Source organism: Triticum dicoccoides, chromosome 5B (assembly GCF_002162155.2).
Source record: "Triticum dicoccoides isolate Atlit2015 ecotype Zavitan chromosome 5B, WEW_v2.0, whole genome shotgun sequence".
Lineage (NCBI taxonomy): Eukaryota > Viridiplantae > Streptophyta > Magnoliopsida > Poales > Poaceae > Triticum > Triticum dicoccoides.
The window spans coordinates 236,549,542-236,570,268 of record NC_041389.1 but is presented as its reverse complement, the minus strand read 5'-3'; the positions used below and the strand labels follow the sequence as shown (position 1 = coordinate 236,570,268).

The 20,727-nt window shown below is 42.1% G+C and overlaps 3 protein-coding genes and 1 non-coding gene across 5 annotated transcripts; 2 read left to right on the top strand and 2 right to left on the bottom strand.

Moving 5' to 3' along the window:
• Window positions 1-3,781: 3,781 nt before the first annotated feature.
• TRNAS-AGA lies at window positions 3,782-3,863 on the bottom strand. The gene has a single exon. It is a non-coding gene; the product is annotated as a tRNA-Ser (tRNA).
• Window positions 3,864-3,930: 67 nt separating this feature from the next.
• LOC119308200 lies at window positions 3,931-7,337 on the top strand. Its single transcript, XM_037584321.1, has 4 exons — window positions 3,931-4,067; window positions 4,169-4,222; window positions 4,343-4,394; window positions 6,974-7,337. The coding sequence occupies exons 1-4, from the start codon at window positions 3,967-3,969 to the stop codon at window positions 7,145-7,147; spliced, it is 381 nt and encodes a 126-aa protein (XP_037440218.1). The 5' UTR covers window positions 3,931-3,966; the 3' UTR covers window positions 7,148-7,337.
• A 2,478-nt stretch (window positions 7,338-9,815) lies between these two features.
• Window positions 9,816-14,175, bottom strand: LOC119308198 (phosphatidylinositol N-acetylglucosaminyltransferase subunit A-like). 2 transcript variants are annotated; one of them, XM_037584318.1, is made up of 10 exons: window positions 14,036-14,154; window positions 13,895-13,951; window positions 13,332-13,466; window positions 12,349-12,921; window positions 11,906-12,060; window positions 11,168-11,258; window positions 10,961-11,077; window positions 10,748-10,851; window positions 10,224-10,314; window positions 9,816-10,147 (listed from the first exon to the last, which is right to left on the bottom strand). In XM_037584318.1, the coding sequence occupies exons 3-10, from the start codon at window positions 13,452-13,454 to the stop codon at window positions 10,055-10,057; spliced, it is 1,347 nt and encodes a 448-aa protein (XP_037440215.1). In that variant the 5' UTR covers window positions 13,455-13,466; window positions 13,895-13,951; window positions 14,036-14,154; the 3' UTR covers window positions 9,816-10,054. The 2 variants fall into 2 exon arrangements, with proteins under 2 accessions (XP_037440215.1, XP_037440216.1); XM_037584319.1 differs by lacking the exon at window positions 13,895-13,951 and having other exon boundaries at window positions 14,036-14,175.
• Window positions 14,176-14,358: 183 nt separating this feature from the next.
• On the top strand, window positions 14,359-20,517 carry LOC119308197. Its single transcript, XM_037584317.1, has 3 exons — window positions 14,359-14,762; window positions 16,670-18,434; window positions 19,000-20,517. The coding sequence occupies exons 1-3, from the start codon at window positions 14,396-14,398 to the stop codon at window positions 20,048-20,050; spliced, it is 3,183 nt and encodes a 1,060-aa protein (XP_037440214.1). The 5' UTR covers window positions 14,359-14,395; the 3' UTR covers window positions 20,051-20,517.
• The last annotated feature ends 210 nt before the right edge of the window (window positions 20,518-20,727 follow it).

Here is a 20,727-nt window from a genome sequence, read left to right as displayed (position 1 = left end):
ATGTTGTTGTTTGCCATTGAGGTTAGCTGCATCCCATGTCTTAAAGTATTTTACATCATTTGTGCAATTACAGTTTAACTTCTACCATTTACTGGTTGCCTGTAGGTACACATGTCAGTGGCACTGATCCATGCTTCGACCCGGAGGAACAGCTCGCCTCCGCCACCGCTGACTTTGGGAGGGCTCTAGCCAAGATGAAGTGCCCCAGAAACTACCTCTCAAGACTTACCAAATATGTACTCACCAGTTCAATCTTACCAATACCAGTTGCAATTAATGCATATGTTCTGTACGGTCGATGTATTAAGCATGTTCTAGTAAACATGCCTAACACATTTTAGCTAATTTCCCTATCTTTTTATAGACAATCGGGTCATTCTCTGTTCTGGCAGCACCTTCCTTGTGATGTTTAACTCTGCCGATTGCATTTTTATCAGTATCGGTTTCAATGGCTATTAAGCCTGTTGCAATTAACAGTTGAATCCATTTTTAAACAGTTGTATTTCAATGGCTACAAACTTACAAAACATGACTTAGGATGCCGTTAAGCCTGTTGCAATTAACAGTTGTATCCATTTTTTAATCTGTCCCTTTGCTACCATGCTACTCTCCGCAATGAAAATATACCAGATATGCTGCACATTTGCTATTTTTGATGGATACTAACCCTGTTGTACTTAACATGTCTGTCCATGTACTTACACAAGGTCATAACGACCGATGTTGTTGTTTGCTGTCGAGGTTAGCTACATCCCATGTCTTATAATATTTCACATCATTTGTGCAATTACAGTTTAACTTCTATCATTTACTGGTTGCATGTAGGTACATATGTCAGTGATACTGATCCACGCTTCGACCCGGAGGAACAGTTCGCCTCTACCGCCGCTGACTTTGGGCGAGCTCTGGCCAAGATGAAGTGCCCCAACAACTACCTCTCAGGACTTATCAAGTATGTACTCACCAGTTCAATCTTACTAATACCAGTTGAAATTAACGGCTATGTTTTGTACGGTCGATGTATTAAGCATGTTGTAGTAAACATGCCTAACATGTTTTAGCTATTTTCCCTACCTTTTTATAGACAACTGAGCCATTGTCTACTCTAGCAGCACCTGCCTTGTGATGTTTAACTCTGTCAATTGCATTTTTATCAGTACCGGTTTCAATGGCTATTAAGCCTGTTGCACTTAACAATTATATCTATTTTTAAACATTTATATTTTAATGGCTACAAACTTACAAAACATGAATTATGATGCAGTTAAGCCTGTTGCAATTAACAGTTGTATCCATTTTTTAATCCGTCCCTTTGCTACCGTGCTACTCTTTCGCAATGAAGATATCACTACAGATGCTGCTGTTTTATTATCATTTGCTATTTTTTGTGGATGTTAACCCTGTTGTAGTTAACATTGGCTTTCCATGTACTTGCACACGGCTACAATGGATGATGATGTTGTTTGTCGTCGAGGTTAGCTGCATCCCATGTCTTATACACCATCTATTCTTAAATATAAGTATTTTTAGAGATTCCAATATAGACTACATAAGGAGCAAAATGAGTGACTCTAGATTCTAATCTAAACTATATCTATAATTCTATATAAATCCGTATATAGTTCATATTGAAATATCTAAAAATACTTGTACTTAGGAACATAGGAAGTTGTATTTTACATCATTTGTGCAATCTCAGTTTAGCTTCTACTGGTTGCTTGTAAGTACATATCTGAGCGGTACTGATCCACGCTTCGATCCCTTTTGCGTATGGAGCAATGAGATATTCATGAATAAGCGTCAACTGAGGAAACTAAGAAAGATTGTTAGGCGAAAGAAATGGGTGATAGGAATTAAGCTCTTTATTTACACTTTGTCTAAGACAACAGTGAACTTTAGGATGGTAAGTAATGTGTTGCATTTCCACCCTGCCCACAAAAAAGTTACTCTATTAGACCTCAGTATCTGATATTTTTCTTTTGTTAGTGGTTTTCGAAGCTATTTACCGATGATTATCTTGCAAACTACATAATCAGAGTGGAGGCAACTAAGGTTAAAGTATATAACTCATGCTACCATGATAATGCTCTAGAAGTCTTCCAGAAGGCGGTGAAGGATGGGCGGGCGATCGTCACAAGGGGTTGGAAAAAAGTTGTTCGTGCCTATGGCATGCAGGAAGGCACATTATGGGCATTCCGCTTCTTCAACACCATCGGCAGTCAAAATGATTTACATTTGTCTCTTCACCTTTATCGTCTGTAAATATCGTGGTTCATTATAGTTAATTGCTGTCTAATCTTGTAATTACTGAACATATTGTACTGCCAATTTTATTTATGGATTCGTTGTTGAACCATTGTGCTGAGAATTTGAATTGCATGTTTCATATTTCAAATTTCCAATTCAAATAATAAATTACACGGAAAAATAAAAAATACATGACAGAATAAAATAATAGGACACGATTAGAAAGAAAACAATGTGTGCGGTGAAAAAAAGAGAACATGCGGTTCTTTGACGTGAAACGTTTGCGATGCCTGACGGACACACACATAGTTTCGTCTCATATGTGTGTGCGATTCATGGTAATAAGACAAACATTTCAAACCAGTGTGCGTGTGTGATAGGAATACCAATCGCACACAGTTATGAAGATGGACACGTTGGCGGTAGTAGAGGCACCACACATATTTTACATTCTTGAACCATGTGCAATAACGTACCTATCACAAACATATCGGCAGATTAAATATTGATGTCCACCTTTTTCACACGACTATAACGACGTAAACATTTGGGATGTCTCTCTGATCAGAAACGTAACGTTGAGATGTAATGTGTGGGACTGGGACGGCTTCTCATACGTTTATTCTGTGACGATCGTCAGTAGCCGCCCGTCCATCCCCGAGGGTTTCTGAGTCGTGTGGGAAGAACCCCCTATTACCCACACTCACTTGACGACGGTTTCAAATGCCGTCGCGAAAACGGATTAAAAATAGTTTTATAACACCTTATGATACCAGTGCATTACATGTTTAGACAACACTTTCAATATTAACTCTCCTTCCCCAATTACTGAAGATAAAGGGTATGACTGCTCTCTGAGACTCCCATGAAGATGCGCAAACATTCCTAACACCAGCACTCCAAAGTTAAGCATTATGGAATAATGCTCTTGATAAAAATATTCCATAGACCAAAACGTTTGTAACGCCAATACTCCAACAGTAAACAAAATATTAAAATAGACGGATTTTTACAAAGATGCGTGTTATGGAACAAAATACATGGAATAACACTCTATTAAAATATTTTCTGGACTAAAACATAAAACAACAAATTTAAAAGGAAATTAAAATAATTTATGGACCAAAGCATAAACAACAAATGAAAAAGAAAAATGCATAGATGAACAAAACATAAACAACAAATTAAAAAGAAAATGCATAGATGAACAAGAAAATGCATAGTTGAAAAACAAAAGAACGTGATCGGCAGGATTCGAACCTTATGGACCAAAGCATAAACAACAAATGAAAAAGAAAAATGCATAGATGAACAAAACATAAACAACAAATTAAAAAGAAAATGCATAGATGAACAAACATAAACAACAAAATAAAAAGAGAATGCATAGTTGAAAAACAAAAGAAACGTGGTCGGCAGGATTCGAACCTTATGGACCAAAGCATAAACAACAAATGAAAAAGAAAAATGCATAGATGAACAAAACATAAACAACAAATTAAAAAGAAAATGCATAGATGAAAAACAAAAGAAACGTGGTCGGCAGGATTCGAACCTGCGCGAGCAGAGCCCACATGATTTCTAGTCATGCCCGATAACCACTCCGGCACGACCACTTTTGTGTCTATTTGATGTTTTGCCGTTACATATTCGCGAAAGCGTGCCCATTATTAAGAAGACAAGGCCGTCCTCTACCGCTGTAACTTATCGTCGAAGAGTATGGCGGCGGCAGAAGCCTCTTCCTCCTCCCCCAATCCGCCGCGTGCTGACCTCCGCCGCCGCCAGCGCCGCTTCGTATTCGACCGGCGCTACGGATGGATGTACGAGTACACCGACCTCTAACCCTTTTACCCTCTCTCTCCCGGTTCTGCTCCCGCTGCGCTTTGGCTGACCATCTCGTTTGCTTTCTTCTCCCCCTCAGTTTCGACGAATGGACGGACCCGGCCGTCGCCGCCCTCTCCGGTGGCAGGGGAATGTTAGTATTCTCTCGCCGTCCGCCCGCGCTCCAGCACACTACGGCGGCCTTCTTCCGAGTCCTTAAATTTTACCCCCAATGCCCACGTGTACTGATTCTTTGCCCACTCCTGTGTTCCAGGTTCTGCATACTACCGATGGCTCAGTCGCTGATGAGCGCGGCTGCATCTTCGGTAAACGACTTTGTACAGATTAGAAACACGAGCGTGCTGATTCTTTTTTTTATTATTTTCCTGCGAATAGCTTATCCGAATTATAATTTTGTTTGGTTGCTTGCTCAATTCGGGCTTTGATGGGCTTTGAGCGAGCTGACTGTAAACCTAAGATTAGAAACTACCGCGTGACCTGATTGAATGATTCTCGAATGGTTTTGTTATTATTTACTTGGATTGATACTTGGTAGGATCAGATAAGCAGAGTTTTCCACTGTCATTACTAGTAGTTTCTTGTTTGGCGTTTACAGTCAACGTTTCGCTTGGTTTCGAGATTTGTTAGGATTCTTAGGTTTACAGTCAGAGTATTTTGCGTATCAGTTGTAGCTCACGAGATTAGATTTAACATATACTATGTGCACAAGAGATGAACCTATGGTTGCTTTCAAAATTATGTTCTAGTAAGTTCACAAAATTGAAGTACCCCATGAACATTTTAGCAATACGTAGGTTGCCTTTCCTACAAAAGTAGGTTGCGTTGTGATATTGCACATATACGTAAGTTAACCTAACTATATAAAGGGCGTACCCAGTGCCGAAGGCTCCCACACAAGGTGGGGTTAGGGAAGGGAATTTCTAGACAGTCTTACCCTTGCATAGTAATTCTGCAAGGAGGTTGGTTTGAACCCAGGACCACCAGGCCACAAGTGGAGAGACTACCACTGCACGACGCCCGTCCTTCATAACCTAACTATATCTCTTACTAAAAAAAACTTGCTTCATAGTGTAGTTAGTTACCAATCCCTCACAAAAAAAGGTAGTAACCATCAGTGTAGTTTCCATAGTCTTTCGCACCTTATATTGTAGTGCCATGGCAGACTCATCGATCATCTTTCGTACTTGGCATTAAAAGAAGCAAGCGATTAGCTGGGCTGGCTTGTCAGCATGGGATGATGTTAACTTGTTAAGAGATAATCGGTGGATATACATAAGAATTAGAAAAATTCTAATTCTATTTAAAATTAGAAATTAATCTTAGTCTTTTTTTAAAAATAACCAGAACACCACACGACTCAACAATTTTCAATTGAATTTCTTCTGAGGTTAAAGATACTCATATTCTTGTTTCATTTGGTGAATGTTCAGTAAAGATTAACAGATCTTTAACATCCTGGGAGACAGATAGAGAAAAGGGAGACAAATAGAGATATATAGTGGAGAGGCTGATACTCATATTTATGTTTCATCTTGGGAAAGTCTAATCTTGAACTCTCAACTATTGCCAGTGTTTAACTTCCCTCTTCTGTTAGACCATCATTTTATCTGCACCCTCATATATCAATACCATCCAATTAGATCCCAATGCCGGCTCGTTTGTGGTTTTTTTGATGTGGCATGCTATTGTGTACTAGTAAGCATATAGGTGGTGGATCAGCAAATGAACATTATGTATTAAACAAATGGATTCATTTATCAGCCTCTCCACTCTATGGACACTATCTTTCTTTTCAGTCTTCACCATGGACACTGCTGCCATTATCCATGGCAGCTGCCAACCAACTTTCAAGCTACTTACAGTGCCAGTACACCTGAAGAAGTTTGCCATCACTACCACCCAGCCTGCCACCGCAAATCCCAACGGTACTATCCATGGTGGCAGATGGCAAGAAACCCTTGGTCTGCCACTACTGCATCTGGTTGCTCATCCACCTCCAGCCCTAATACGCCTGTCCCACCACTGGCTTGGCCCCTGATCACACCTTCAAGTCACTGCACCGGTATTGAGAATTTAGGGGGAAAATTAAATGTATTCAAACTTGGGTTGCAATAAGGCGTGTTAATGGCTGAGGGACAAAAATTAGACCTTTTTCTTCTGGATCAACTTGGTTGGATTACATTTTTTCCTTCACTAGTCACTACGCTAGCTTAAATGATGCAGTACTCCCTTTTCAGTTGCTCCTTGTTAGTCAGCACGTGCTTTTCAGGCCAGCTGTTTTAACTTTGACTCAATCTGTTGATGAAAAGCAAATTGGGCATCTGTTAATTCCATTTATATGTCACCAGTTTACAAAATGTATGACTCCATGCTTTTGCCCAATATACAGTGTCAACAGAACTTCTACCCATGTCTTTGCCCAAGAACAAATGTATATGTTGTCCTGTTAATATCTGAAGGGCATTATTGTGGTCAGATTGTGGTAGATGTTACTCCCTCTGCAAAGAAATATAAGAGCGTTTAGATCACTACGGAGGGAGTAGTACTTTATATGTACCATGCGCAAAGTTGTAAACATTATAAGACAAATATGATCCTTTTTCTCCATGAATATTGAATATTGCTAGTTGACCATTCATGTCATCAACCATGCAGATCATTTGCGCATTTTAGTCATTGTTTCATAATAATACTCGACAATATTGTTGTCAATGTAGATGCTGAAGCACACAACTTTCACATGTGTGGCCATTAGTTAAATTAAATTTAACATGCCATTTGATTAGGTTATCCAATGCAATGCATGCTTGACATTTTTTCAGATACCCCTGTACAGAAGCTTAACCAACCAGTAGCTAATTACTGGACTTGTATTCTTTTACAGGTTGACTATGCAGCCGATTCAGTTAGCGCAGCTCTTAAACGCCCTGAAATTTTCTCCCCACTGGCATATCTTCCTCACCTGCAATTGCATAGGAAGCAACAAACTTGGTTCCACGGACTTGAGCGATCTGGAGTCGTAGCTGATACCAAGTTGATACCATGCAGTACTCTGTAAGTGGAATATGGAAAAAATGCACAAGTCAGTTATGTCGGCGAAACACGCGTGGCTTCCTAACAATGTCCGAAAGATAGCTTGGTCAAAATCTTGAAATGCTAGCAACATTTCGCCCGGTTTTGTGCAATTGGTTTTTATTACTTCCGTGTATCTTCTCTGTTATTATCCTTCTCAATACTTTTTGGATTAATTTCTCGTCCTGCTTGGGTTGAGGGCATTTTTTGTGTGTGCCCTAAAATACAGGGAACACACAAAAACTGCACTCACATGGATGGCATATTGTTTATGTCTTCGGAATCTGTGCACAAACACATTTGTTTGATGCGTTGATTCTGCATCCGTGCACAGATACATTTGGTTTTGCTGAGCTCCAGGGACACACATGATTTTCATTCTAGATGTAGACATGTTCCTATCAACATACTCCCTCCGTTCCTAAATGTAAGTCTTTGTAGAGATTCCACTATGAACCACATACGGATGTATATAGATGCATATTAAGAGTAGATTCATTCATTTTCCTCCGTATGTAGTCCACCTAGTAGAATCTCTACAAAGACTTATATTTAGGAAGGAGTACTAAAAACTATTGATACACCCACGAGCATTTTTTTATGTTGCCTCGCGTCTTTGGGCGAGAAGGCAATTAGGTTTCCCTGTCTCCCTTGGCGCTGCCGCTAGTTTGCCTCGTCTCTGGTGGCCTTAGGGCCATAGAGGCGCGGTGGACCCGACTCTTGCCGGGAGGGCTCCAACTCAGCTTTTAGTTACAAGTTTTCGGTTAGGGTTCTTCTTGCTTAGAGGGCCAAGGCGGCGGCGGCTTTCTGATGATAGAATAAGTTCCTCTCGCTCAGCCTCGCCCCGACGGTGCCTCTAGTGTTGTCGTAGGGCGGTGTGCAGATGTGTCTCTGACTGTTCTTGCGAGATTCGATCGATGCTGGTCTTTGATGGATTTGTTTGGATCCAGTCTATGTTCGTCTTTGTTTGGGTGGTGTCCTTCGAGACATTAGCACGACCTCCAATTGTCTACTACAACAAGTTTTTGTCCGATTAGCGAGGGACAATGACGTTGGCATGCATTCGGCTCGCTTCAATGCTTGTAATCGTCGCTAGATTTCGTTATACTACCATGATTGAAAATGTATTGACCGAAAGTTTTAAAACAAAGAGTCACACTTGGGGTCCATAACTTCGAATAGGGTTCAAGCGGACCTGCTCTCTTTGTCGGTCTTGACTCGCTCTTGAGATCCTATTTTGGTATATGGCTCGGTATTTACTTGTTGTACACAGTGTAGTCTAGTTGATGACATGTGGATTGAGTGTTGTTTGTTAGCGGTATCTTCCCCATAAAGACCATTGTGAGTATTGTTAATTCTGCAAAAATGTTGAGCTAACAACTGACTTGTAAATGCTTTGAAGGGGGCCAATAATTTGTACTCCCTCTGTAAAGAAATAGAGTATCACTTTCTTTCTCAACTGCACTTTTCGTTCTCAACTGCATCATTTCCTAGTTATGAAAATGTTCACTCCAGAGTGTCACACCCTACAAGTCGCACTTTTCAATGATTTTCGACAGGTTCACAATGTATATCTTACATTTTTTGAAACTCGAGAAGTAGTTTTGAAAATGAGATGTAGCGCCAACTAAAAGAAACTAGATCAGTAGCGGGAGGAGCCCCCTACGGCTTTTTTAATTAAGAGAGACAGTGAGACACGCATCCGAACTAAGGTTCTGCCCCGCGCCAGCTGAGAGGCGCCGCTGCCCTCTAGCGACTGGGCTATGAGCCCATCCGCTTGTAGCGGCAGTTATATTGTGCAAAATCTACTTCGAAACCTAGAATGTTGGATTGACTTGGAAGGGTGATAAATAGTTATACCTTATAACTGCTTCAGATATCATTTTGAAGTTGTCTCTGAAAGCAACACCGTGTTTCTCCATGCTTTGTGCAGTTATACAATACACAAGTTGAATTTCTGACTTACATGTGATGTCACGTTCAATTCCGACTTCACAGATACGTCTAGGTTTTGAAAAGAGCGGGGGCTATCTCAAAACAGAAAAAAGAAGAAGAATCAATTGCTCAAATAAATACAAACTCCCCATGTTCTCGTGCGAGCCAAATTCAGGACAAAACAAATTTCAAAATCTCTCAAGTTCTCCCCAGGATTGGAGCCTTATGGCGCATCAAGGAAGATTTTGCATTTGTTGCCCCACATGTTAAGGAGTGGATCAGTTGTGGGCTGCGGTTATGCTTATTCACACTTGAACACTTGCGGTTGTGGGCTGTGGATGCTCCTACGCTGATCGATAGACAAAATTTTAAATTTGTGAACATTTTAAAATATATTTTCCGTCAATGACTGAACAATAAGCATACAATCTGTATATTGGCAATAAGAGAAACAACATATACTCTGTGTGTGTCACATGCGCGTTTAGGCTAATCCCCCCCGCCGCCGCAGCAACACGCGGCTTTCCTTCTACTCCCTTTGGAAAGAAATATTAGAGCGTCCCATAATATAAGAACGTTTTTAACACTAGTGTAGCGTTAAAAACGTTCTTATATTATGGAACGGAGGGAGTAGTTAATACCAAAGACCGTCATATCTCTAGTGGTAGAAACTAGCACCAAGAAGCAGCTGATGTCCGACGATTGGAACAAGAGACACATGAGATGAAAAGTTGGGAATGGCATTAAGTACTCACACCATTAACTTTATGCAACACGATTGTTTCCAGTATTTGGTATGACGAAATGATTTCATAGTTATCTCATTCGCCAAAGACTTGTTCCCAAAACAGTCAATGCAGAACCGGGAAACACCGAAAGAAATTCCAGAGTGAGAGCCAGCCTAAAATAGATATCACGACCTCCAATATGATCCATGCCACAATGGTTGCAAAACAGTTCAATTTCGTTGCGCTTCGCACTGGTCATCTACTGAATCCGAATGAATGTGCAGTGGCCCTATATCTGGGACTTCTTCAATACCTTCAGCAGGCTGAGAGGGAGAGAAACCCCGTTATAATCTCATCAATCTCCAGAAAATAAGAAATGCCTAGGTAAAAAAGAAATACCTGCAGGAATTCTAGAAGGCACCACACAAGGTAATTTATGATCATAACGAGGCAAAACAGCTTGCCTGCCCAAGCTCCACATGTGAGATATCTACAACATTACGGAAACACAACGTCAGTGACTTCCTTTTGCGTTTGCATGCAAAACTGTGGCGGTATTGCCCACACTTTGACCAGTAGAACTAATCATTATACTCCCTCCGTCCTAAAATAAGTGTCTCAACCTTAGTACAACTTTGTACTAAAGTTAGTACAAAGTTGAGACACTTATTTTGGGACAGAGTCCGTCCTAAAATAAGTGTCTCAACCCTAGTACAACTTTGTACTAAAGTTAGTACAAAGTTGAGACACTTATTTTGGGACGGAGGGAGTATGAAATATAGAAAATGGAGAGTTAGCACTTTGACATACAATATATGCAAGGACAGGTGGCAATCCAAAGGAAAAACCTATCTTCAGCTATAACTACTCTGCAATGAGTGACAGAAGATGAATTTACAGTCCGTGTTCTGCCTTATACTCACCGGGGAAGACGATCTAGCAAATTAGTGTTTGATGACTGCATTGCACGATCGTAGACAATCTCTGTTCTTTTGGCCACATCATCCCAACTGTAGAGTTTTTTCATCTACAATGCACATTAGATTTGAATAAGCCCAAGAGAACTTGCATGTTAATTTTCTACTAAAAAAAGCTGGTGCAGTAAGGTCAGCTAGGTGCATAGAGTTGAAACTCACCCGGCGATGCATAATTTGGGGATCTATACCAGGAAGTATGTCGATAGCTTGCCTCACAGCCCGTACCATATCTTCTGGATCTGGTTCTGCAAGTACTATCATGTCATCTGGTAGAACCTGAAAAGGAGTAATTTGTCTGCAAATTGTCCAACTAGATGAAATTTATGGCTCTCCACAAAAGAAACTATGAAATCATAAAGGGCATACCTCTGGAACCCCTCCGACTCTAGTGCTTACTGTCAAAAGCCCACAGCTTGCTGCTTCCAGAATGGCTATGCAAAATGCTTCTGTAAGCGAACTACAGTAGCAAAGGTTACATTTTACGTCTCAGTATTGCTATAGTTAATTGCACTATGCACAACTGTCATAAACAAGGTTAACTCATCCACCTTCTAGTTTCCCAATAATATAGGATTATGTAAGTGAAAAAAACGAAACCAAAAGCACTTCTCTTTCTTTGCATTAGATCCATGAAATATATACTTATAATTTCACAAGAAATACACCCACAACATCATTACATTTTATCAAATGATATTGTACATGCATGTTGGAAGCACCAGAGGCTCACAGGAACAATTCAATAATATGGTACAAATATGACCAACTACAGAAAAGATCCAAAGCGGCTCAAAGTATCTGTTCGAGGAGAGCGCTAATCATTTCAGACATTCTAGTACAACAATTTTAGCTACTCTGTGAATAGCAATGATCATTGCCACCGATGCCTTGGACTTTTAGAATTCAATGGACAGTTTGGTAAATGCAACTTCCTTTGTCGCAACAAAAAAACATAAAATTGGAACCTGACAAGACTATTTCAACACACCAGAGTATACAATAATCGATGGTAAAGTAAAAATACATTAAGAACAGAAAAAGGCACATATATAACCAATAATCTAGATATTTTGAACACAAAAGAATGAAAACTCAGAAAGGTACCTGTTCAGAAATATATGACCGGATATCAGAACAGATCGTACTTGAGCATGAGGTACAGCCCCTAACATCTCAACTCTATCCTGAAGGGAGAACTTCTCCCTCATCTCTTCAAGCCGCACACGTTTTGGACCATCACCTCCAACAATAAAGCGAACCTGACAAATCCATAGATTTATTAACTGAGGGAACATAATCCACTATAAGTCCAAAACAAGATAAGAGTAAGAAAGTAAAGATGCAAGATGATAACATATGAACCAAAACATTCTATCAAGCTGAACTGTCAGGCAATTTATTATATGTATCAGACCAGAAAGGATGACAGTTACGAAAACAGTATGTCTATATGCTGAATTACGAACTTGTTCCACCTTAGAACATACATGAACTTAACCTTTTCCTATCTCATGCAAAGAGTGCTGTAGTTACTAGCTATCACCCACCTTTGGAAATAGACGGCATACTTCTGGAATGACTTCAACAAGAAGGTCAGCACCTTTTCGATATACCAATCTACTTATCACAACAATAATGATTTCATCACAGCTTAAGCGGTTGGAGGAGGGAGTAAACATTGCAGTATCCACTGCATTGGGAACCATGAAAACTTTGTCCGGAGATATCCCTGACCTCAAGACAGTGTTCTCTTTGCTTGTATGAGACACACATATGGCCTGATCAATATCTGCAAGAGTAAACTGCAGCACCTTATTCATGTGAATGCTTCCAACATCAGCAAAACCATAAAGCGAGTGATCTGTGAAGACAACTTTGTACCCCATTGTCCTAGCATGCATCAACGCTTCGTGGCACAGTGTTGAAAAGGCCTGATGTCCATGCACAACAGATATCCTCTCACGAATAAGAATTGTCCTTATGATTGGAAATGTCATGAATAATGTAGGTAGTGTATTCTGCATCAGGAATGGCCTCCACGGCACATAATAAACCTTCAAGCCGCCAGTAACATATCGTACTCCAGAACGTTTTCCATATGCATGTGTCATGACAACAACCTATAGAATAACAAATTGAACTCGCTCAAAAGTTTGTACGACCTAGAAATAGTAGCATAAGTTACTTTGCACAAACTTATGCTCATTGTGTTCATAAGAAGGTAAGGTCTCCCAAGCAGTACATCCTCAAACAGAAACTCAGTATATGTGCATGCTCCAAAAATCCCGTAAAAATGATGCATTCATACAGAGTGATGAGCAGTGGCGGCGCCAGGAATGGGCCAGGCCCCAGGCCGCCTTCGTGCACTGTAGTAGGGCTGGGCCTCACGGCCCAGGCTGCCTGGGGCCTGTCTCCGCCATTCGACTGATGCGAGTGGACGAATGAAATGCACACCCAGTAGCTTATCTTACATTCTCGAAGCATAAATGACGAAAGCAGGATAATAAAAAGTAGTTTATTAGGGAAAGACCTTATGGCCAAGCTTAAGGAGGCACTGCGATAGATAATAGATGTGGCTTTCCACACCACCAAAGTTTGGGAAGAAGAAGTCGGACACCATCAAAATCCTGTGCTTTCTGCTTTGCCCATCCATTGTGTGTGAAATCTGAAATAACATAAGCCATGTATCATATAACCAATTCATCTTATTTTTTTTACAATATTGACACACCATGACTAATCACTAGCGTAATTGGGAAAAGAATTGAGCATGAAAGGTTTTCAATTATAATAATATATTTTGTACTAGATAAACATGGATTTAAATCCCCGGTTCCATTACTGAGAAGGAAACCAACGTAACAGTTCAATGTTCCCAAACGGGGGTTTGCAGGTAAAAAACAACTCAAATTACATAGACCTAGAGACATACAGGAGATCACACTCGCAGGTGCAGCCTAAACCGGCGGCTACAACTCCAATTATAATAATTTTGAACATGATAAGGTGTCAAATATCTAATGTTTATTGCCAACCAAAAGAAATTAGAGGTTTGCTTGCAAGATCCAGGGGATAGGAGGAGGCTGTGCTCACTGGTGATGTGACGAGTAGCTGAAAGAAGAGGAGGAGGCGGTGCTGGCGTTGGTGGATCTAGAGCGACGAGCTCATCAGTGTGGTGCCGGATAAAGACGGATAAGCAAAGGGAGGTGGAATAGGAGGAGGGGGCTGGCTAACCTTGGTCGACGGAGGAGGAGGAAGGCAACCGGCGGCCCGTCGCCGTCGCCGTCGCCGTCGCCGGAGCAGACAGGAGCTTGGAGGGGTTGATGATCCGGCCCAGACGCCCAGGGATTAAGCGGGCATCCCGGGCTGGCTAGTGAGAGAAATGCGTTTTTGTTCTCAAAAAACACACCGAGAGAAATGTGTTTGCCACCGCTGAGTGGTGTGACCATTCCGCCAGATCACAGCCGTCCGGAGCGCATCGGACGGTGGGCGTTTTACGACTGCTGTTAAAATGGGGTTTAACAAAACCCTGGAACGAACCGCAAGCCCACCCCGGCCCAGAGGGAGAGGCGGCGCCGATCCGAACCCCCAGCCATGTCGCCGCAGCTCCTCCTCCGCCGCTTCCCCTCCGCCGGCGCCCACCTCTGCCGCTACCAGGGACACGCCCACCGCCGCCGCCTCAGCTCGGCGTCGGAGGCGGCGGGAAGCCCCGGCTTGCGGCGGCAGCACGAGGAGGAGAGCAAGGCGGTCAAGGTGTCGGTGTGGTGGGACTTCGAGAACTGCCACGTCCCCCAGAACGTCAACGTCTGCCGCGTCGCCCAGCGCGTCTCCGCCGCGCTCCGCGCCGCCGGCGTCCGCGGCCCGCTCTCCATCACCGCCTTCGGGGACGTCGTCCAGCTCTCCCGCGCCGCGCAGGAGGCGCTCGTTGCCACCGGCGTCGTCATCTCCCACGTCCCAAGCAGTTGCGTCCTCCCGTCCCCTCTCCTTTTCCGTTACATTCCCTTATCTCTGTGCGATTCTCTATTATTTGGGGGGGGGGAAAGTCGTGTGCGTTTCGCTTGTTGTGCTGCACTGCTGCTGCTGGTTTGCGATGCATTGCCATGTTTTTTGCCCTGTTAGTACGTATGCTTGAGTTGACGGTCATGAATCGCACGGTGTCGTTTTGTTTATTTGTACTATTTCATTCACATAATTGAATACCACGAATGAGTTACTTTGACAGGATGGAACACACTTGGGTTGCATAGAGTCGAATTGAACAATGGAAACCATGTGTGCGTGTGTGTGTGTGCGTGCGTGTGTGTGTGTGTGTGTGTGTGTGTGTGTGTGTGTGTGTTTTCTCACCAGAAAGGTTAGAACTTTGCTTTGATATTGCTTCAGATTTGTGGGAGATGTGCTTCATTTTTATAGCGTAGCAACATTAGAGGACTCTGAGAAATGATTATTTGATTTGCAATCACTCGATTTGATAACGTCTTCACTGCTTGATGATCTTATAGAAGCATAACCTGTATAGATTTTATCATTCGTTTCGTAGTAATCTGTAAGTCATTCCTTCAAATTTTATGGGCAAAATTCATGATGTTTCTTTTACATATTTTGGATCGATAAAATATTAGGCAGTGCTGTGGCCATGTTTCCCCAATTTTAGGCAACTCTGGTATCATGTGATTAGGTTGACGGTTCACTGCATGAATGGCATTGTGGGATTGGTCTAGATATAGGATTTTGCAGCTATTGTAGTTTCGGACGATTTTTGCGGTCATATTCACCGCAGTACGGGTCATGTCAGATGATATTGTTGTCGTATCAGTCTGTTAAGACCAGACCGATATGATGAACTAGTATTTTGAAGCTTGGATTGGTGTGCTAGGAGTTTGTTTGCTAACAATTGTTAAGTAACAATATTAGCATCCTCATTGGTGCTCTCGAATTTCTTCAAACTAGTGGTTGGGGCGCCACCCTGTGGCGCCGCTTGAGAGGAAGTTGTGCGTACGTTTTCACTTAAAATAAAATACATAGAGTCCTCTCCTCCGTCTAAAAAAACATCTCAGAAAAAAATATACTCACCTTCATCTAAAAAAGGTAAAAAAGAAAAAAGAAAAAACTACCACCGCAGCCTACCAGCAAGTGCCACTTTGCATAACCCTCCATTTAAAAAATACCAGATGTCCCCATCTCCGTTACTTACTTACTTACTAAGCCTTCTGTCCCAAACAAGTTGGGGTAGGCTAGATATGAAACCCTTTCACGAGGACTTCCCAGGAGGTCACCCATCCTAGTACTATTCTCGCCCAAATGGGTTTCATACCCAAAGGACTGGCTAGTTTTTACGTTGGCTCGCCAAGCCTATCACAACCCTTAGATATGAAACCCTTTCACAAGGACTTCCCAGGAGGTCACCCATCCTAGTACTACTCTCGCTCAAATGGGTTTCATACCCATGGGACTGGCTAGTTTTTACGTTGGCTAGCCAAGCCTATCACAACCCTCCTCCTTTACCCGGGCTTGGGACCGGCTATGCCTAGAAGACATAGGCGGAGTTATGTCTCCATCTCCGTCTAAAAAGAAAAAAATACATATAAAAAAATAATCCACACCTCCATCTAATTTTTTTTCCAAAAGAGTTCTCATCGCGGCCAACCAGCTTGCGCCACATGGCATAGCTGGTTGTTTTTTTTCCAAAAGAGTTCTCACCGCGGCCAACCAGCTTGCGCCACGTGGCATAGCTGGTTGGCCGCCCTTCCCGCGTAGCTTAATGGGTTTAATTTGGCGGTCTGTATTATCTTTTATTCCTTTTCAGATTCTTTGCTGATGTGCTATTGTGGTTTCTCTTGTAATACTAACAATGCTATTTCAATAATGTAGGTGGAAAGAACAGTTCTGACCGGTCATTTATGGCTGATCTTGTCTACTGGATTGCTCAGAACCCTCCACCAGCTCATTTTTTCCTCATATCTGGGGATAAAGATTTCGCCAACATTTTGCATCGGTTGCGAATGAGCAACTATAACATACTACTTGCTTGTCCTGGTAAAACTACCAGTGTACTGTGCAATGCAGCGACGATTATGTGGCCTTGGGAAGCTTTAGTGAAAGGGGAAAATTTCTCACCAAAGCGTTTTAACCACCCACCAGATGGTTTATCTGGATCTTGGTATGGTCACTACAAAGGAGCCCTTGACGACCCCTTCGTGGAAGCTGAATCAGAAGAAACCATTGCAACACCAGTACCATCTGATGTAATATGCCATAATCCCAAAAATGCAGTTACTGCAGTCCCCAAAGATGTGGTTGATGGGATACGAGAGGCACTGAATTCGTATCCTAGTGGGGTCAAGCTTTCAATTCTTCTTCAACATCTCAAAAAGAACAATGTGCCTCTTGGTAATGATTTCTTTGGCCACAAAAAGTTGTCTTGCCTTCTCCTATCAATGCCAGATATTGTGAAGTTTGTTACTCGTTCATCTGCTTTAAGAGAGCCATGTGTAGTTGGGGTGAACAAAAAATTACTGGAACCTGCTGAACAATGTTTTGAGCCCCTGAGTTCTGTTGAAAGTGATGGCAAGGACAATAACCGCGGTCGAGCAACACACAATGATAAGAAGCCTCCATCCTCCGTGTCCACTTCTTCTCCTGAACAAAACTGTAAAACCCTAAGTTCTCAAAGTATCATCAGGGACAGAAGCTTCAAGCAGACTGTATATGAGAACCCAGCTGCATCTGCTGTATCATCTTCCCCACAAGATGTCTTACCTGAGGATCAAAAGGTGTGCCCAGCAGCTGATATGAATGCAAGGCCAGAATCACCTGCCAACCACAAGGAAGTTGATGCCCCTGGAACTCCCTCTTCCTTAGGGGTGGAAAATACTGTTAACAGTGATGGGCTATTAAAAAGTCCAACCACAAGGCCAAAATCATCTGCCAACCACAAGGAAGTTGATGCCGCTGGAACTCCCTCTTTCTTAGGGGTGGAAAATACTGTTGACAGTGACGGACTATTAAAAAGGATCTGGGTACTATGGAATGGCCCTGAGAGTGCTAATCGTGAGGTTTCTCAATGTCATGAAGGCACTTCTGCTGAAGTCGCTGATTTGGGAACTCCTCAGCAAGATTGCAATAGTGATCAATGTAGCAGGCTTTTGAATAGGATCCATAAGACCTCTTCCCAGAACAGAAGTTCAGATGTAACAGATGGCTCTGCAGCTATGACTGTTAACTTTTCAACTTTGTCTGACCATGACCATTCTGAAAAACATGCAGAAGAGACAGAAAAGTTAAAGAGGGATCCGCCTATTCTGCAGAACTCGAAACCATGTACTGGACCTGCATCTGTTCCATTGTGTAAAGATGGAGGTGATACATCCAAGATGAGTAAGGGCTTTTTTAGTTGGGTAATGCGGTGGTGGAAATTTGGAAAATTGGATGGAGATAACAGTATAGCCATGAAAAATGGCATTGATGAAGCAAAGACAGACATAATTGAGGAATCTCAACCTTTGAAGGCTTCAACTTGTGGAAATGAGCAGCAAGTAGTTAATAAAATATTCACAAGATTTTACTTTTGGGATGTTCTAGGGAAACAGCTATCGAAGCCCATTGGGTCTGAGCTTGTTTCGAAAGCAAAGACAAGGTAAAGCTTTTAACACTGATAATTTTATTCCATGCCTTGTAGTCATCTCAGTTCTTACTTATGATAAACAGAAAGTGTTGAAGATTTTACCAGTGAAGTCTTGCATGTAATATATTCTTTACATTTATAGTATTTCTGTTTGTGTGTCTGAAGCAATATACAGTATGTAGATTGTCCAGTTCAACTAAGGAGAAGGAAATAGCATTCATTGCCAACAGATTTATACCTTGTGCTGCCAACAAATATGCCCATCTATAGATAGGTTTGCTTGCATGAGATCTTGTAGCCTGATAACATAGTTCTGCAATTTTGCCTTGCTGCTTTAAAACTTCGCATTAATTTGTTTGGATGTGTTATGATCATGTTGCAGTAAATATTGTTGCTCAAATAGTTAGTTTAGTAGTCGGAGCACCTATATCTTTCATGAGCATGTGCTGTCTACTCCAGAACTAATTACAGGCAAACAAATGGATCCAACCCAGATTCACATAAGCTAATACTACAAATCATGTTTGGCTCGATCACTTTAAGAGAGATTATTCTTACATGATTCTTTTATTGGCAGGGAGGAGTTGGTACATGGATTGCAGAATTTAGATTGTTGGCCTCTCAAAGGCCTTGTCGAGAAAGATGTCAATCATCTGGTCCATTTGTTACTTTCAGAAAAGAAATGGATCGAGGAAACTCCTTCTAGCGATTTTCCTTTCCGTCTTACACTCCCTCAAAAGAGAACGCGCACTCCACCAAATTCCAGCACAACAAGCACTCCACCAAATTCTAGCACAGCATGCACTCCATCAAATTCTAGCACAACATCCACTCCACCAAATTCTAGCAAGTTTGATCTGAGTTCTCTCTTTAATGTCAAGCCATTGGAGCAGGGTAAATATGGCGGTGAAAAAGGTAGGACAAATAGGACTCCGAACAGGGAGGAAACATTGTCTGATTGCCACAAGCTATTGAAGGACCTTCTCCTGCAATACAAATATGGATTTAACATCAGCATTTTCAAGCGTCAGTTTGCTCAGAAGCACGGATACGAGCTTGACCACCAGAAGCTTGGATATGCAGACATTGAGTCACTGTTGCAGATTATGCCTGGTATAAGGGTAAAATTTCCAAGGGTTCTGCCTGCAGAAAATGGGAATGATCAGGGTGGCAGTAAGGGCGATGGGAATCAAAGTAATGGCGATGATTCCATCTGGGGGGAACTTGGTCCTGTATCTGCCACTGCCAAAACTGCTGAAGGGGTTGATAAAGAAACTTGCTACCGGCCTCCCACCTGCTCAGAAGATGATTTCTCTGACGATGAGAATCAAGCAGAGCAAGAGCCCAGAAGAAGCGCTGAACAGAGCTCGCTCCTGAAAATCATTGATTCCTGGAACGGCAGCAAGGATGGCTCTGGCAAGAAACCTCAAGAGGACGGGGTCATGGATTGTTCCAGGAGCAGTCCAGGTTACCTTGACACTCTGAGGGCCACAAGGCAGCAGCAACAGCCACAGAAGCAGTATTCCTTTGTTTCATCAGACTCGGAAGAGGATGAAAGCAAGGATAAGCTTGTGGACAGCGTCTTGGGTAGTCTGCAGAAAGCTCGAGGCGCAAAGGCGTCTAATTGATGAGCTGGTAATGGCAGCAACGCCTGTTTTCCTTTTCTCTTTGAGCGGCAAAATGGCAGCAGCTACCCCGTTGCCATACTGAAAGCGGGCATGCTCCTCGTTTGGATTATGTTCTTCGTCAGCTCCTCAAATCAGCACGACATGTTGGGCGGCGCGGCGGCCATATACATTTCATCTCCTTAGTTTAGAGGGTATTTATATTATTCTTGTAAGGCTAACTGACAAGCTTCATTTAGCATGGCCATTTTAGTTTGCTGAGGGTTCACTGGTATTTTGAATAAACTGGAGCACTGCGATTCGTTGGTAAGGCCTCGCTGGGTACCAAAATATAAGGGGTTAATTAGATAAATGCCACTGCAATTCTGTCGATTCAGAGAAATGCCCACTTTTCCTCTTTGGAAAAATACCACTGAGATTTTGCATCACACTTATAGATGCCATCATGTAACATTTATAAGCTTGTCTTCCTTCTTGTGTTCTTCCTCCATCCATTACGATAAGGTTGGGTTTCTACATCGGGGCAGAGAAAAATAGTTGTTTGCAGTTGCTTTGTTGCAACTGCAATATTTTGTTGCTGATTCTTATATTTTCGCTATGTCGGTTGGCTGCATTTGATTTGGTCAACATACGCGGTTGATTGGTCTTGAGTTACTAGTGCTGCCTTGTTTTTGTTTTCT